Source organism: Leuciscus leuciscus, assembly GCF_965113295.1.
Source record: "Leuciscus leuciscus genome assembly, chromosome: 1".
Classification (NCBI taxonomy): domain Eukaryota; kingdom Metazoa; phylum Chordata; class Actinopteri; order Cypriniformes; family Leuciscidae; genus Leuciscus; species Leuciscus leuciscus.
Genome location: NC_138725.1, coordinates 66,590,018 through 66,608,319, shown reverse-complemented (window position 1 = coordinate 66,608,319; position 18,302 = coordinate 66,590,018). Strand labels below are relative to the sequence as shown.

Sequence of the window (18,302 nt, the reverse complement as noted above, 5' to 3'; positions counted from 1 at the left end):
AAATACGAGAATGAACCTCATTGGTTCTTACTGAAGCTCAAACGTGCTGCGTAACACGAGAATGAACCTCATTGGTTCTTGCTGAAGCTCAGATGTGCTGCGAAATACGAGAATGAACCTCATTGGTTCTTACTGAAGCTCAAACGTGCTGCGTAACACGAGAATGAACCTCATTGGTTCTTGCTGAAGCTCAGATGTGCTGCGAAATACGAGAATGAACCTCATTGGTTCTTACTGAAGCTCAAACGTGCTGCGTAACACGAGAATGAACCTCATTGGTTCTTGCTGAAGCTCAGATGTGCTGCGAAATACGAGAATGAACCTCATTGGTTCTTACTGAAGCTCAAACGTGCTGCGTAACACGAGAATGAACCTCATTGGTTCTTGCTGAAGCTCAAACGTGCTGCGAAATACGAGAATGAACCTCATTGGTTCATGCTGAAGCTCAAATGTGCTGCGAAATACGAGAATGAACCTCATTGGTTCTTGCTGAAGCTCAAATGTGCTGCGAAATACGAGAATGAACCTCATTGGTTCATGCAGAAGCTCAAACGTGCTGCGTTTGGATTGTCACATTTTATGCGTCCACAAATTGAAAACGCAATAATATATTCTGTGTGAAATTCTCTGTCCAGATGTAAATCAGAGCCGTGATCAATAAAGTTGAGTGATCGCAGTACTGCAAACGTTTGCTGCATATTTGTGTATTGTGTATAATTTTTGGGGGGATAGGGGAAAAAACAATAAATCAAAACTCCTCATTAAGAACTTTACGATAAAATGCATTTTCATTAGTATATTTGTGTGTCTAGCTGAATATGTTATGAAATCAATAGAGAACACACCTGTAGTTTTGATTTTAGTATTTACTAATAATAAAATGCAGAGCTTCATGAACTGTTTGGCTATAAGATAAGAGTGTGTTAACTTTAGAGCAATGAACTGAGTTTAGAGAAATGTGTCCAATCGACTGAGAAAAACTGTAATACAACAATTTAAAAATGTATCCGTTTCTTTATTTTTTTGTGGAATATAGTGTTAATCAGTGGTAGTTAATATATTTCTAATACATGCTAATATATATTTTTAAATGAGTCACTGTGATATTTGAATGTGGTTTATTAGGCTTTTTAAAGATCTATAATAATAAGCTTCTCATGAATGAAATTAAATGATATGAAAAAGTGTGTTAGAGAAGCACAGTCACAGTTCACTAGATACTTTCTTCTGTCACTAGTGCACATCTTTTTTCAGATATGGTGTATCATTTCTTAATATAGGGGAAGAGTTTTGGTGACAAACAATTTAATCGTTTAATAGACATTAAAAGTAGAATTAAAACCTTTAGGCTGCAAACAGCACAGAAGTTGCTATATTCAAATACATGCTGGACTGAAACTGTTACATAAAGTTGATGTTTTTAAAAATGATTTACATTTGTTTTTAATTAATCTGACAGAAATGGACTTGAAAGACACTTTTTGATAGCTTCTTGAAAGAAGCTTTTTTATAAAACAATGTTGAAAACATGGACATCAAATTTTCGAATGAAAAGGAAATGGTCTGATTCTGAATTCTGGATAAACAAGGAACCTCTTTTTAATAATCCATTACTTCAAGCAAAAGTGCTTAATTCAAAAAGCCTGCAGAAAACAATGGCAAGAGCTGGATGGACTTAAAGGACTTAAAACATCACGACGAGTGGAAAAGTCCAACGGAAATGAATATTCTGACAGGAATTAAGTCCGTCAGATTCATGAAACATGCAATGGATGAGATCGTATCATCTTTTCCTTCTGCGTATCATCAGAAGTCAAGAGAAGAGAATTTGAACGAAGAGGAGAATTTTCCTGATCTTATTGTTTCAGCTTTTGTGGAAGAAGAACCACGACAAGAATAAATGCTCACTTTTAAGACTCCGGAGATGCATGGTTTCAAAGAGGCTTCAAAGAAGTTTGTATTTGACTTGTGTAAAAGTCGCTCACCAATCAGCTCTGAAGGACAGTAGAGAAACAAAGTGGACAGATGTGCTAAGGGCCAAACTCTTCTAGAAGATGCTGGAGGTCATTGTATAAATCTCCCATTGAAAAACGAACTGCAGATCTACAATGGAGAATTATACATTGGGCAGTAGCTACGAACAGACACGTGGCACATATTGATCCCACTGTAGAAAAGAAATGTCCCTTTTGTGATTTAGAAGAATCAATTGATCATCTGTTCTTATATTGTTCTAGACTGAGAGGTGTTTTTCCGACATTAGAAAACTGGATTTAAAAACTAGGCGAAGAGTTTAATGACACTGGTTTTATTTGTGGACTGAAGTATAAGGCTTCTGAAAAGAGCAGAATAGGTATAATACATTTTTTAATAGCGGAAACCAAAATGGCAATCTGGGTAACAAGAAAAAAAATGATAAAAGAAGAAGCTTTTGTTGATCCAGAGAGAATGTTGAGAGGTTTTGTGACTTCAAGGATCAGAGCAGAGTTTGTTTATTTTAATTTGACAAAAAATCTGGTTATAGTTTTAAGGAAACATTTAAGTGGAATGTTGTGTACTATAGATCATGAGGAAAACCTATTTCTGAATGTTTAAAAATGGTGGTAGGTAATTTTTAAATATGTTGTGAAGCAATATATGCATGTAATGTAATGTTTTTAGTTTTTGGAGTGTCTTGGAATTTGATGTTTTTATGTGAGATGTTTCTTGTTCAATTGTAAAAGAAAAAAAAAAGGGGGAATTTTTAAAAACCAAAAACTTTTGGTTAAAAAAGGAAAAGAATAAAGAGAATTTCTTTTTTTTTTTTTGCATAAATAAAGAGGTGTCTCTCTCTCTCAACAAATGGAATTGCTGCAGCACTCTTTACTCGTCTGTAGATGGAAGCATTGCATAAAGTACAAAAACAAACCCTACAACATTCTTGTAAAACTGATGATCTCAAAATGTAATAAACAAAACAAAGATAATACAGCTGCATACTTATCAACAACAAAATTAGCAAAAATTGTTTATTATATATACATAGCTATATATATATATATATATATATATACAGTTAGGTCCATATATATTTGGACACAGGCACAATTTTCATACTTTTGGTTCTGTATGCCAACAGAATAAAATTCAAATGAAACAATCAAGATGAATTTGAAGTGCAGACTTTCAGCTTTAATTCAAGGGGTTGAACAAAAATATCAAGTAAACATTTTAGGAACTGCAACCATTTTTTTACACAGTACCCTCATTTTCAGGGGCTCAAATATAATTGGACAAATTAATATAATCATAAATAAATGTTTAAAACATTTAAAATAAAACATTTTTAATATTTTGTTGAGAATCCTTTGCAGGCAATGACTGCCTGAAGTCTGGAAGCCATGGACATCACCAAAGACTGGGTTTCCTGCTTTGTGATGCTTTGCCAGGCCTTAACTGCAGCTTTCTTCAGTTGTTGTTTGTTCGTAGGTCTTTCTGCCTTTAGTTTTGCCTTCAGCAAGTGAAATGCATGCTCGATCGGGTTGAGATCAGGTGATTGACTCGGCCATTTGCAGAATATTCCACTTCTTTTCCTTAAAAAAACTCCTGGGTTGCTTTTGCAGTGTGTTTTGGATCACTGTCCATCTGTACCGTGAAGCGCCATCCAACCAACTTTGCTGCATTTGACTTAATCTGGGCAGACAGTACATTCCCATACACTTCAGAATTCATCCGGCTGCTTCTGTCTTCTGTCACATCATCAATAAACACCAGTGATCCAGTGCCACTGGAAGCCATGCATGCCCGTGCCATCACACTGCCTCCACCATGTTTTACAGATGATGTATTCTTTGGATCATGAGCTGTTCCAAGCCTTCTCCATACTTTTTTCTTCCCGTCATTTTGGTACGGTTGATCTTAGTTTCATCCGTCCAAAGAATGCTTTTCCAGAACTGGTCAGGCTTTTTTAGATGCTTTTTGGCAAAGTCTAATCTGGCCTTTCTATTCTTGATGCTTATGAATGGTTTGCACCTTGTGGTGAACCCTTTGTATTTGCTCTCGTGAAGTCTTCTCTTGATTGTAGACTTTTACAATGACACGCCTACCTCCTGGAGAGTGTCCTTCACTTGGCTGGATGTTGTGAATGGGTTTTTCTTTACCATGGAGAGAATCCTGCGATCATCTACCACTGTTGTCTTCCGTGGACGTCCAGGCCTTTTTATGTTTCTGAGCTCACCAGTGCATTCTTTTTTTTCTCAGAATGTACCAAACTGTAGATTTGGCCACTCCTAATATTCCTGCTATCTCTCAGATGGATTTATTTTGTTTTTGAAGCCTAATGATGGTCTGTTTGACTTGCATGGAGTGCTCCTTTGAACGCATGATGTAGGTTCAGAGCAATAGATTCCAAATGCAAATACTACACTTAGAATCAACTCCAGACCTTTTACCTGCTTAACTGATGAAGAAATAACGAAGAAATAGCCCACACCTGTCCATGAAATCGCTTTTGATTCAATTGCCCAATTACTTTTGGTCCCTTGAAAAAGGAGGGTGGCTCTCTCAAGAGGTGTAATTCCTAAACCCGTCCTCCAATTTGGATGTAAATACCGTCAAATTAAACCTGAGAGTGTGCACTTTCAGCCCATATCCATTAAATAACTATAGCTTAAATATGTTTTGGTAAATACCTGAAAAAAAAAAAATGGTGCCTGTGTCCAAATATATATGGACCTAACTGTATATATTCTGGATCTGACAAGAGAAATATTTTAATTGTCCTCAGATGATGCCATGTCCTCCAGCTCATCCTTTACAAAACTAATGTAGTTTTGGATCTCTGAGATGCGCTTGCGATTCCTCTTCACCTCATCATTGTGTATCTATTAACACAAACAAAAAAGGTTTACATTTTATTTAATAATAAAAGGTTGTTCTGATCCTGGACAGCTGCATGGTAGGCTACAACGTGATATAATAATATTGTTAAGGAGTTCACAGGAAGTGTGTTCATAATCAAGTACCGATTTCAGCAGACTGCTCATCCAGCTGTTGACCCGTGCCAGTAGCTCATCCTCCCTGTCATCAATCTTCTGCAGGTGGGTGTCGTGAGAAGCACTGACTGCATTGGTCACTGTGTCTTTATCTACCAAGAGCTACAGGGCAGCATAGGAAATGAGGACGAAGGATCAGTCAATACTAAAACTTAGTGTCTGGCATGTAGTTACGATGGCTTTTGACTTCTTAATTATTCATAATTATACACAAATTAAGTGATCATGAAGACAGTTTTCCACTGACCGTTGCCAGATCATCCGGTATTTTCTCCTCTAGCTCGCTTTTGACCACCTTCTCCAGTGTTGCCAAGGCAATCACAAGCTGTTGTTCATGGTGCCGGTTCTCCAGGTCTCGACACATTGCGAATGTGTGTCAGAGTTAAAGAAGCCTTGCCCATAAAATAAAAGTATTTTTGTTTTGCTTTGTTGGATAAAGGATATATCCCTTGCACATTTTCAATGAACCCTCCAACCATGTCTGAGATGTTCCTCTCAAAGTCTTTGAAGATGTCCTTAAAAAAAAAGGGGGAAAAATTTCCACTCGTTTAGGTTATATGCTCCGTAATTAATATTACATTAACAATATAGGTATTTTTATTCTGACCTCCAGTTGGTCCACCAGTTGCAGTTCAAGACTCGTAAGGTTTTCAGAGAACTGCTCAGCCTGTTCATGGCAGGAAGTGATGTGAGCTTCAAGAAGATCGGCGTCTGTGATCTGTTGCATTTCCACAATCTTCTGCAATAGAACAGAATTTAATTTTTGAGCGTTTTGATGTGTTTAACTGGTCAGAAACAGGTTGTCTTGTGTGACTGAGAAGAAACCAACCTGTCTCCTGAAGTTTTCAAAGTCAGCTGTTATTTGCGCTGCTTTGCGCTGATTGTCAGCCACTGCCTCATGGGAACCGGTAGAAAAGGATTCCACCTCAGCCGTTCTCTGAGCAAGCTGACCCAAACCCGCTACAAATATCTGCACACATAGAGCTTCCATTTTGCTCTTAAATGTAAATGGACTGTCAAGGTAAATTGATTATTTAGTGTCCTTTTTAACAGCTGTTCCCTCATCTGCACTCTTAAAGAGGCCATTTTACAGTCTTGTTGTTGCTTTTGGGCTCTACTAGAATAGGTTTTCATGCTTGAATGTTCAAAAAACACTTTTTTTTAAAACATATTTGACATTGTTTCAGCACCTCTCTTCCGCATCTGTCAGCAACACACTGGGATGTGTTTCCCGAACAACGACATAACTCGCTGTTTAACTACCAGAGTACGATGCATTGTTAAAGAAATCAACTAGATCGTCACGACAGTTTCCCTGAAACTGTATTGTCGGAAATTTGTCGTTCAACCACGTTTTTAATGATGTCACGCACATGGTGGAATAATAACGTTTTTTAATTAATCCATTTGAGATCGAATCAATGCTAGATTTGTTCTCATCTGAGGACAAATATTTAAACTAAGAGTTATTTTGCTTTATTTCCAGATTCAGTCATAGGCTCCTTCTTACGTACTAGAGCACGTTTGCACATGTGCACACTTCAAAAACGGCACTTTGACAAACTAAAAGACGTAAATGATATTTTTGATATTTGCCCTAAAAGTTATTATCATGAGGAGCTCAAAATATAAAAAGCATAATAGGTCCTCTTTAAAAATAAAGGTTCCAAAAGTTTGCAGTGATGCCATAGAAGAACCATTTTTCAATGGTTGGTCAACCTTTCAGGAAACAGTTCTTAAAATAACCTTTTTTTTTCTTAGTTTGAAGAGCTTTTTAAAAATCTAAATAACATCTAATCTAAAGAAAAGCTCCATGAATGTTAGAGGTTCTTCAGGGAAACTTCAATGCCAAAAAAGAACCCTATGTTTAAGAGTGTATTATAATGTATTGCTTTCATTTGTGGTTTGATTTGTATATTTTGCTATTCATAATAAGGATATGTTTCCAGCAGTGTGTCAATTCCCGGGAGGAGAGCCAGTTTCTCTGCATCAGGATCCTCAGCAAACATGCTGTCGAAAAGCTGAGGTCCATTTAAGTATTCCACGAATGCGTCCTGTGAAAGAAGGAAGCAATATTTATCCATTACTGTCAAGAAGAGTATATATTAAGAAGATTTTAATACAGTGCAGCGTTTCAAACACTGTAGAGTAAATCTGACTTATTAAACCTTGAGCATTTAAGATCAGTGTTCTTGTACTTGAATGAGATGGATGGCATGGTGATGTTGGTTACCTTGTGTAGTTGAAGCTCCTCGTCTGTGATCTTCTGAGCCTTATTTGCCTCCTGCTCCTGGAGCTCATTGTGTTGCACTTCTTCTACAGCATACTGATACTTTGCAAAGGCAGTTTCACGCTTTATATGTAGGCGCAAAAAATATGAATTATGAACAGAACATTAGGACAAAAAAAAAAAAGATGCTTGTTTGTGAAATTCGAATCTCATATATTTTACAAAACTACTTGCAGATAATATAACATGAATGCACTTAATGAGAGTTCACTTTCATGAATGTTTCTTAAGTCAACTTTTAAAAAGTGCATTTTGCAATAATGTAAAGTGAAAACTTTACTTTGAAGTACATTTCAAAACATTTTATTGGTCATGCTTTAAATAAGTACGCTTATTTTTATGTGTTGACTAACATTTTAAAGCTCATGCAAAGTACTTGATTATAATTTAAACTGAAGTGTGTAATTCAATATGACATTTTAAAGTTAATATATTTTAAATGTACTAAATTGCAACTTCAACATTACAAGTGTGTAATTCCAAATATATTTAAATGCGTTTTTCAATAGAAATAACATTAAAGTATTGTGACGGTTTCAGTGTGTAACTCGTTATTTCAGAGTTGCAGGTGATTGGCTGAAGGGAGTGGTTGCACACCTGAATGTAATCATGACGCTCTATAAAAGAGATGGGAGCGTGGGGCTGTTTTTGTGCAGAGATTGGGGCTGTTTTCGCTTTGCGCTGTACCTTGGGTCTCGTGTCAAGAGGCTATCGGAGAACTCATGAGATGTGAGGGATATGGGAGATCACCGCTGCCTTTTGATCCATCTCCTCTGGGATGGTTGTTTTTGGAGGTTTCATGGACTGAGAATGGTTGGACTGTTGTCTTTCATAAATGCTACACCTTTGCACATATCTGCTGACACACTGATTACCATTTATACTGATCTTTAATGTTGTTCTATCTTATACTGATAAATAAATTCACTTATTAATTGGCTGTGGTGTGTGGTGACTCCCTTATTTTGTTGCGATTCAGAAGAGATCATAACAGTATATTTTAGTTTACACTCTTAAAAATAAAGGTTCTTTATTGGCATCGATGGTTCCATGAAGAAACTTTAAAATGTTCTTTATACTATAAGAAAAAATAATGGTTATTTTAAGAGCTGATCACTTACAGGTTCTCGCTGCAAAAACCAAAAACTTTATTTTAAGGAGTGTTAATGCTTGTCAGTTTATTCGGCAGTAAACCTCAAGAAAATAGAAGTAATTATGAAATTGCATAAAGATCTATGCCTGATTTCACAGACAGGGTTTAGATTAAGCCAGGATTAGGCCTTAGTTCCATTAGGGCATTTAAGTAGCTTTTATAAACGTTCCTTATATATAAAAAAAAACATTACTGGTGTGCATCTTGAGACAAAACAATGGCACTGACATATTTTAAGATATATCAGTGCAAGTTGCTTTTAGTTAAAAAAGCTCAAACATGCATTTTAGTCTGGGACTAGCTTAAACCTTGTCTGTGAAATTAGGCAATAAGTCAGAAAAGTTCAGCTAATTTCATTTATTATAGATTTAAATTTTTAATTTTAATTTAAATTGCAATTAAGTGTCAGAAAACATTGCATTCAGTTTGCACTTAAATATTTTCTTACAAAGTATAATATTTCCATAATAGGAAATATTCTCTTTCTTTTTCACAAGTGGTCAGCTGAAAAACGAAGCCAAGCAACTGCAATTATATGAGAAAATATGATATGAGAAATGTCTCACTAACCGTTTGTTCATCCAGCAGTCTGTAGTCCAGATAGACCAAGTCTGGGAGATATGCCGCCACAAATATCTTAAAGTCCTCTTCATCACAGATGGGATTTCCCGCAAGGTTGAGAGTGCGCAGATTCTCAAACTGTCTGAGGTACAGCACCTGCAGGGTCAGATATGATTTCCTTCAGCTTTATGTTTGAGTGACACTCATGAATTGGAATATTGGAAATGAATTAGTGGATGGCTGCATATTTTGGAGTCAGACTCATTTTCATCCTTCTTGGATTCCACATTTTCTAAAAATGTATCATCTAAAATATAGTTGGCTTACATTATCCACTTGAGCAATGCTATTGTTTCCAATAGAGAGGATGTTCAGGTTCTGCAGCGCATCCAGATTTTCAATGACAGAAATCCGGTTGTTGAACAAACTCAAGTCCTCAAGTTTCACAAGAGAGTCCAGTCCTTCAATCACTTCAATATTATTGAATGACAAATCTAAGGAATATAAGAATTCTGGGTTAGTATTTGGAGATACTCCGGATATGTTTTCGATATCAGTCGGACAGTCTGTACTCACCCAGCCAGATCAGATTAGTGAGGTTTTCTAACCCTTCAATCCTCTCAATAACATTATTATCCAGCTGAAGTTTTGTTAGAGAGGTGAAATGCCACAGGTGGGAAATCTTTAGGATGTCTACAAAAAACATCAATATTATATTAATTATATTTTTCAAAAAGTACAATGTACAATGAACTGTTATTGAAATAATACCAATCTTGATAATGAAAATGAATGAAAAAATAAATAAAATAAAAATCCTGTCATTAATTACTCACCTTCATGTCGTTCCAAACCGTTCATGTTCGAAACGAATATGAAGACCTTTTTGATGAAATCTGAGAACTTTCTGTCCCCCCATTGACAGCCATGCAACTATCACTTTAATGCTTCAAAAAGTTCATAAAGGGATCGTGCAAATAATCCGTATGAATAGAGCGTTTTTTTTTCCAAATTTTCTGAAGAGACTCAATCGCTTGATATGATGAACAGAATTCATTTAGGCTTTTATTCACATATTATAAACATTGATCAGTAAACAGAAGCACAACCGAACCTGCTTGATGCTAGAAGAAGCTCAAACGTGCTGCGTAGCACGAGATTGAACCTCATTGGTTTTCACATGTGAAGCGAACAAGCTTGAGCTTCAGTTTACCACAACTGATGTGCGAGTTAATAAATGTTTATATGTGAATAAAAGCCTCAATTAAATCTGTTCATCATATAATGTGATCGTGTCTGTTTATAAAATTTGGACTAAACCGCTCAATTCATATGGATTAGTTTTACAATCTCTTTATGAACTTTTTAAAGTTTCAAAGTGGTAGGCCTAGTTGCGTAGACTGTCAACGGAGGGACAGAAATCGCTCAGATTTCATCAAAAAGATCTTCATTTGTGTTTCGAATATGAACAAAACTATTATGGGTTTGAAACGACATGAGGGTGAGTAAATGATGACAGAATTTACATTTTTTCCGTGAACTGTCCCTTTAACACTGATTAAAAAAAACATTATCTGTGTGAGAGGGGGGATGTATACTTGTCATGAAAATAATGTCTAAATAAATTAAAGTGGGTTTCACTTTTGCAATAATTCAAAATATATTCTTATTTTTCTCTTGATTTTGGGGTGAAATATGACCCAGGAAAGTTTTCATGTGATTCAACTTGAATAAAATAAAATTCAATCAAAAATATTTAATTTTACATTAAAATGAATTTAATTGCGGTTCTTACTCCTGAAGTCCAACCGCAGCTGACGCACCTCCTCGTGCTGGATGCCCTCTTTCTTGGCTATTTGTCCAGCTTGTCCTTGAGGTCCCTGTTCAACAATTGCTTGTTGTAGCATCTCCTCATCCATTACTTTGGGTTCATCCTCTTCCCTGCTCATTTTCCAACGCTTCTGATGACAGGACCCGTTTATTACCTGCAGTAACGGTGATTAGCAGTGCAATATTATCTATTAATATTATCTAGTGCAATTGCTTATCTTATTTTGCAGACCTGTCACTATAAAATCAGTCACCTGAATCTGTCACCTATTTCAAATGTTATTTGTACTCAAATGTTAAACACTGTATCAGTCACCTATTTCAAATGTTATTACTAAAAGCTCGTTCATTTGACAACAGACTTACCTGGAAATATATCACTTAAGTACACGTCTGCTGGACGTCTCCCATTGGGACGTCTCCAACACTGTTGCTCAGCAACCACAGACTACCGCCATCAACTTCCGGAGTTTTTAGGAGCTTTGAGGCGCTCTAAAGAAATTAAAATACATTTTAGTAATAATACGCAGTAATATAACCTTGGTGATATTCTTAGAGTATTTAATTTGTATGATTCCTCATGAAATGGAAAATTAAAGTAAACTAGAAAGAGCGAAATATTCCACGTGTACTAAAATGCCTCCGCTATTTTTAAACAAAATTGCGAAAAGCAAACATGTCCATAAATTCATGTTTTTATAACGTAGTTTCCATACGTTTTTGCACATTAAGAGTATTTTGTAAATGAACTCTGCCGTGTTAAGACTTTGCCCATGATTGACAGCTTCCTCGATCAATAAATTAAAGGTTCCGCTTGTTTAAACCAATCAGACAGCTCTCTGGGCGGGGCTTATGCGCGCTGTCCGTCAGCCTCTCACCATCGGAGGATTGTTGTTGTCATCAAGATGGAGTTCTTGTTGGGGAATCCGTACAGCACTCCCGTTGGCCAGTGCATTGGTGAGTTAGCGGCTTATAGTAGCCTGTTCTTCAATGAAATATGTTTTAATAACAGTTAATGGACCATGTTTGTCCATTGTTCGTGTAAAAAATGCTTGAAATGTGTGTAGCATCTTACAGGAGCGTAAACAGTCAACACTGTTAGCTACATTAGATGATGTGCTAGCCAGCCTTTTTAATCCGGTAGAAACACAGAAATGTTACTAGGGAAGTCTAATCATGTGTTTCTATAATGGAAAATTCTTAACTAGCGAGTTAGAGTAAGTGTTTCGTCATCAGATCTTCACTGTGACTGAGTGTGAAGCTGCTGAAGTCTCACTGGCTTCAATCAAAGCAGCATCTGTCTAACATTTACAATTTAGGAGTTACAAACTTAGTCTATATGGAGATATCACTTATCTATGCTTATATCTTTTATATCGATTACTCTCAATCATGTAATACTTTGCTCAGTACATCATTATAACTAAAAAATCTGTCACATTTGTGTTCATGAATTAGCCTATGCAAAACAGTTCTATACTGTTTAAAAATAATGAAAAATAAATGACAACATGTCAATATCCAGGGCACCAAATCAAGATATATATATATATATATATATATATATATATATATATATATATATACGTAACATGAGCAGATTCTAAATGTTTCCTGAGTTTGTATCGCAACACTGTTACATTTTTCAGTATAGGATTTTTCCAGGTTAATAATTGCATTTCTTTCACAGTATTTTCACAGTAAGACTTCTCATGTATCTACTGCACTCTCAGACATTTATTGTAAAAGACTTCAGTACTTTACTGGCAATTTTAGTCAAGGTTTTACAATTGTAATGTAAAAAAGAAGAAGAAAAAAAGCTTGGTTTTATTGTGAGTTTACAGTATTGGAAAATCATACTGTTTTTCTACAGGCCATAATGTACTATGAAGTTATGAATAGATTATGCTGTGGAGTTTTTTTGCTTCTTGTTGGTTTTATCTGATGCTGATAAACTTATTTCTACTTCACTTTTAGCAGTTTGTGTTGCTGGTTTATTTTGTAATGTTCAGAGTTTATCTGTATTAATAATATTAATATAATTATTATTGGGTCATTTCACCTGAGATTTAGAGCCAAATTACAGGGGTGTAAAATGACTTTTGGTAGGACAATTAAATGAAAATCTGTTGACTTTAGCAATCTTTCTTGCATTATATGCTAACAGTGATAGTCCAAAAATGGCAAAAAGCACTTCTTGTTTTTTTTTCTGTTTTTTTGCCTCATGTTTGCATGCATGTTATGCAAGAAGTATTAGAGATATCTTAATATCGTTTTAGATTCTGGTTCTTTCCCAACTTTTCTTTTGGTATCTTCATTTTAAAGGCCCTCAATGCTTCAATCCCAGAGATATGGACATGTTAATGTGGCTCCATGAGTAAATTGGTAAATGTATCTTATTTTCAGTGGTCTCTTTGCACACAGCTGATACTTTATTTGTATTTTAATTTTTTTTTAAGAGGAATATCTGAATAACAAATAGTGTTAAGATTAGAAATGTGTTTTTCTATCAGCTCAATTGCATAGAACATACCGGTCTGATAGCCATAAATATTATTTTTCTAAAGTTGTCATGGCTGTAACTAAAAGTATTATAAAAGTATTCTAGATTTTCATTCTTAATCAACTTTTCTTTTGAAATCTTCATTTTTAAGGCCCTGTACAATTCAGTCCCATAGACATGGGGATCTCAAAGCAGCTCCATGTTCAGATTGTTGAATTTTACCCGTTTTCAATTTTCACACCCCTCTAATTTGTCTCCAAATCTCAGGCGAAAATGTTCATTCTTGACCCCCCTCTACAAAACAGTGGATTACTCAGTAAATATACATCTGTGACATTTAATATTTTGGCTTTCATAACTAATTTATGTGTGTGGTACAGAAAAAAAGCGATGTAATCGGTTGAACACCTTGTAACATCAGTAACACTGACTATCGCAGCAGGCCTAGTTCTCTACATTAAACACATCACTCAAAACCAACAGCTCTTATGTTTCATTTGGGAAACATTATCATTTAAATGGCTCAGTCATTTACAGAGTACCTACACCCAACGATCATGTGTATTAGTTCACTCAGAAATTAAATCACTTTTGCTTTTCTGTTTATTTTGTAATAGTGAATGCATAAGTCAAGTCACCTCTAATTCTATAATGCTTACAATACAATACAGCTTGTTTCAAAGTGGCTTCACAATAGTAACATCTTTTTGCAAAAGATGTGTGACATTTTGCATGTTGTGTGCGTGTTTTGTGGTTTTGTGTGTAGAGTTTCGAGAAATGGAGCCAAAGTCTTTATGAGGGAGTCATTGAAACATTCATTCAAACCGATTAAATTATTTTTTTAAATTATTTTATATATATATATATATATATATATATATATATATATATATATATATATATATATATATATAATATACATATTAATAAGATATTTTTAAATAGACATATTAGCCTACATTTTATTTAGTTAACTTGTCTATTCAGAATTGTGGGAGAATCGTGATCTTTGTTTTAACCCTTTCACACGTAAGTTCAATATATTCTAGCTGACCCCCAGTTTATTAAGGCAACTGTTATTTTAGAATGTATCACCTTATTATTTCCATGGCGACTCGTCATGCTTGTGTCATGTGACACACCGCATCCACAATAGCGCTGTATGACAGATGCATCACTTTTATTTAGTTTTTCCATTATTCAAAATGTTCACGTCATCAATTACCTGATATTCCGATTCTCAAATATGTGGAAGTGAATGTGTTTTGTCGTGTGTGTGTACGTGTGTCACTCATAAACATCAATTTATTTGTTGACAACTAGGCCTAGTATTCAGGTTTGATTGCAATTACTAATAGTTGAAGTGTTACATATTGATGACTCTTAAAACCAGTGTTGTGTTGGCATGTCTGGTCCTAAACTTGGTTACTTGCAACCAGTCACATGACTTTCCATTTGTTGCCAGTGCAGGTTTTGTGCAAACTAGTGCACTTGTGGCATCTTTAACCACTCTGATTTTGCTTTCCCTTTTTTACATGAGCGGCTGCTCTGCGAGGAAATCTATGTATGGCAGTTTATTTGCGTTTCAAAGTTGCGTGTGGTCACGGTGCATTTTCCTAGGGCGAGTTATCGCATAGCCTAGTAAAATCTCTGAGACCACAATATATTGTATTTGTGTAACTGATACAGTGGCATTCTGTATGCCCTGCATTTGCATGTTTCCTGCCTTTAGCACTGCCGTTTCAAAGGTGTCGTGACATGGATTATTTTTATATACCGGTACCCCTTAAAGGGATAGTTCACCCAGAAATGACAATTCTTTCATCATTAACTCACCCTCAAGTTTTCCCAAACATAAATTTCATTCTTTTGCTGAACTCAAAAGAAGATATTTTGAAGAGTATGGGTAATCAAACAGCTGATGGGCCTCCAACTCTATATTGTTTTCAATCTAGTACATATTGAAATAAGTAAGCTATCCCTCCTGTGGCCTTACACCAGGTTCACGTAAATTGATTGTTAATTATTATCACCCTGGTAATAAACAGGTTTAGGAAAAGACTATTAAATGAAATGTAGGCAAGTGAAAGACACGCTCTCAGCTTTCGCAGCATCTTAAGTGGGCAAACTGCATTATCGCGGCTCTGATTTGATTTGGTATTTTGCGAACAATGGCTCACTATACTTTTCAGCAAAAGTAGCACACTTCTCTGGCCTCGGGCCTGTAGGTCATAAGTTGATCCTGCTGGTTCAGGATCTGCTGACCACAGGACAATATCTCAGCAGATGAGCGTTTTTATGGGGCAGATAATTATTTTGTTAAAGCAGATGGTCTTGTATTAGTATCTGACAGAACCAGGTTCCAGAAGGAAAGTGACAGTAGAGAAGGGAAAAGAAGTGTCGTACACTACCGTTCAATAGTTTGGGAATCTTACAGACCCCAAAAAGTTATTGTAAAGCCCTATTCAGATAGATTTTTCATGGAGAAATCTGTGTTTCACAGGCCAACTTTGTTATTTTAATCCTGTTTTTCTCACACAACCTCAGTAATATTTCCAGGGAAAATGACCTACTGTTTTTCGGGCAACTCAACTCAACGGTCCTCTGAAAAATCCAATCCTCTCCGAAATGCAAATTGTCTGTTTGCGCAACAAGCATTCATGCTTTCCGTTCATTTGGATGTCATCTGACGAAAACATTTTATTACAAAATTAATAAATATAGCCAAATTGTGGAAACTGTTTAATATCAGTGTCAGGTAAGATACTTGTCTAGATGTCTCTGCTCACTTATATGTGTTTATTATAAACAGACACTTTGCTAAACTCTGAATGGCATTCAGTTGTTTGTTTTGTTTTTTATAAAAAAAATTGTTTTAATCAATGAGTAGTTCACGTCTAGAAAACACACTTCTACCTCTATAATAAACAGGAAGATGTTCGGCACAGACGTTGAGTGATGTAACTGAAACATCGTTTAGAAAAATACTCCCATCTGTTGTTGTCATGATACTGTAATTATTTTCTAACTTTGATACCACACCTTAAAAAATATCAATATTTGTTAACATTTTCGATTCCACAAGGAAAACTGCCATATCGCCATACAGATGATTTGTTATCTCATAATTATTTGATAATTTGGGTAATTTTGTTGTAATAGTTTACACACAGCACATCAGGGAGGCTTTATTTGAATCGTTGAACTACATTTACAAACAAAGACAAGTAAACAGCCAGTAATAAAATAAACAAATCGCATACAATAACACAAATAAAAACAGAGAAATAAAAAAAAAAGAGTTTTTCAGGGTCTATCAGTAATATTCAGGTCAGAAATACTACAGAAATTAAAGTAATCAAATGTAAAATAACATAACGTCATAATAGTTTTCATTGTCAAATTTAAATGCTGATTACAATAAAGTTATTCAGTCAAGAGCAGAGAGTGATTTTCTCTTTGTCTTTTGTTATTTGATTATCATGACAGACAGCAGCAGGTTTATTAGGCTGCTGTCACTTTAAGAGCTTATGCACTGTTACACAGCATGCGTTTTCTCAACTATGTTTACCTGAATACTCGGCAAGATGGGCATTTTGACAATTTTGTACATATTAGACCATTTAAGCGCAATAAGCCACGTAAAATAAGTAAATTTGGTTCTCGCGAGTTGTTTGAGAGGCGGCTTTATGTGCGTGACACTTATATAGATCAGTGGTGCGTGTGCTTTTGGTGAGAGCGTGAAACCTGAGGGAATGACTAAAATCATGCGCAATACAAGCACTATTCAACCAGAGCGAGTGAGAGGAGGCGGTGTGTGTCACTTCGCCATCAGAGAGAATGATCTGTGTATCAATACTACAGAAAAGTTGAAATCGTTTCAGATATTTCAGTATCGAAATGAGTGAGGAAAACAACAAGCTAGTGATCGTTTGGTACCAAAATGGGCAACACAAGTTCACAGTTACTGATTCATTTCCTGTGTCATAAAAAGTAGCACCTCTGCTCTGAAATAGACATGGTTGACAATAACAAAAGTCAATACCAGTAACCACAACAATAACTATATTAACATAAACATTACGAGATTCAATTAAATCAATGGCATCAATTGTGTTTTTCAATAAATAAGCTATGCTTTAATTATTTTAAATAAGAAATATTCATATTTCTTTTGAATATTTATAATATAAGTACAGTATTCTTAAGATCCTTGCAGTTTTGTCACATGTGTCTTGAATATGGGTACCAAATTGAGTCTGTATTACTGATGCTGTGAATCTGGTATTGCTTTTTTGTCATATTAGTTTTAGTTTTAGATTAGTACTGATGTACCAGTACCTTTGAGGTCACTTAAATAGTTAACTTAGACATTTCTGGCTGTCAATTTAATTTTAGCTACCCGCTGATGTGACAACAAGATTATAGTGTTTGTCCGACTCCTCAGAGAGATTAAAGGATGATGGTAAAAGTGTTTCATCCCCTCCTCTCAGACCAAAGTGAACTATATTCAGAATTGATACTGGCCCACTGAGGCATGGACTTTTAAAGTCCCCCTGTGGTGAAAATCAAGCTTTTATTGTTGTTTATAAGTCTATGTGGTGTTTTTAATATGCTTTAAGACAAACCATGTGCATACTCTGCAGAGTATTTTCTCTTTAAAACCAAAGACAGTCTCAAAAACACGGTTTGAAATTGCCGGTGTTCCTTACGTCCCAAACTAACTTGTAAGTTGTAACCAGTCATGTCACGAGGGCGGGCTTTAGCATATCATTAACTATGACCGCTCCGAAGCAGTGGAGTCTCAAGAGTAGCCAGGTTATTCTGGTATATTTTTCTGTTATGAAAATCATGTAGATTTAGCAATAAAGCGGGTGAATTGTGTATATGATGTAAGCCTATATTATATGGCTTTCTCCACTGACGTTCTAA

The 18,302-nt window shown here is 35.5% G+C and overlaps 2 protein-coding genes across 11 annotated transcripts in view; one reads left to right on the top strand and one right to left on the bottom strand.

The window, feature by feature from the left end:
• Nucleotides 1-3,327: 3,327 nt before the first annotated feature.
• LOC309480989 (dynein regulatory complex subunit 3-like) lies at nt 3,328-11,380 on the bottom strand. Of its 3 annotated transcripts, none has more exons than XM_082145771.1 (13): nt 11,230-11,380; nt 10,833-11,022; nt 9,614-9,730; nt 9,365-9,531; nt 9,047-9,193; nt 7,267-7,386; nt 6,977-7,087; nt 5,863-6,039; nt 5,641-5,769; nt 5,478-5,548; nt 5,281-5,404; nt 5,004-5,135; nt 3,328-4,862 (listed from the first exon to the last, which is right to left on the bottom strand). In XM_082145771.1, exons 2-13 carry the CDS (start codon nt 10,984-10,986, stop codon nt 4,752-4,754), a joined length of 1,560 nt encoding a protein of 519 aa, XP_082001897.1. In that variant the 5' UTR covers nt 10,987-11,022; nt 11,230-11,380; the 3' UTR covers nt 3,328-4,751. The 3 variants fall into 3 exon arrangements, with proteins under 3 accessions (XP_082001897.1, XP_082001895.1, XP_082001896.1); XM_082145769.1 differs by having other exon boundaries at nt 5,641-5,772; nt 11,230-11,379; XM_082145770.1 differs by having other exon boundaries at nt 5,641-5,772; nt 11,234-11,276.
• Nucleotides 11,381-11,723: 343 nt separating this feature from the next.
• Nucleotides 11,724-18,302, top strand: part of LOC309481039 (uncharacterized protein) — a 44,502-nt gene continuing 37,923 nt past the window's right edge. For 7 of the 8 annotated variants that reach the window (XM_082145799.1, XM_082145798.1, XM_082145793.1 and 4 more), the window contains exon 1: nt 11,725-11,824. The gene's annotated coding sequence lies outside the window, so the exon portion shown is untranslated. Of the gene's footprint in view, nt 11,825-18,302 lie in introns of all 8 variants that reach the window. The other variant, XM_082145800.1, reaches the window with a different exon arrangement.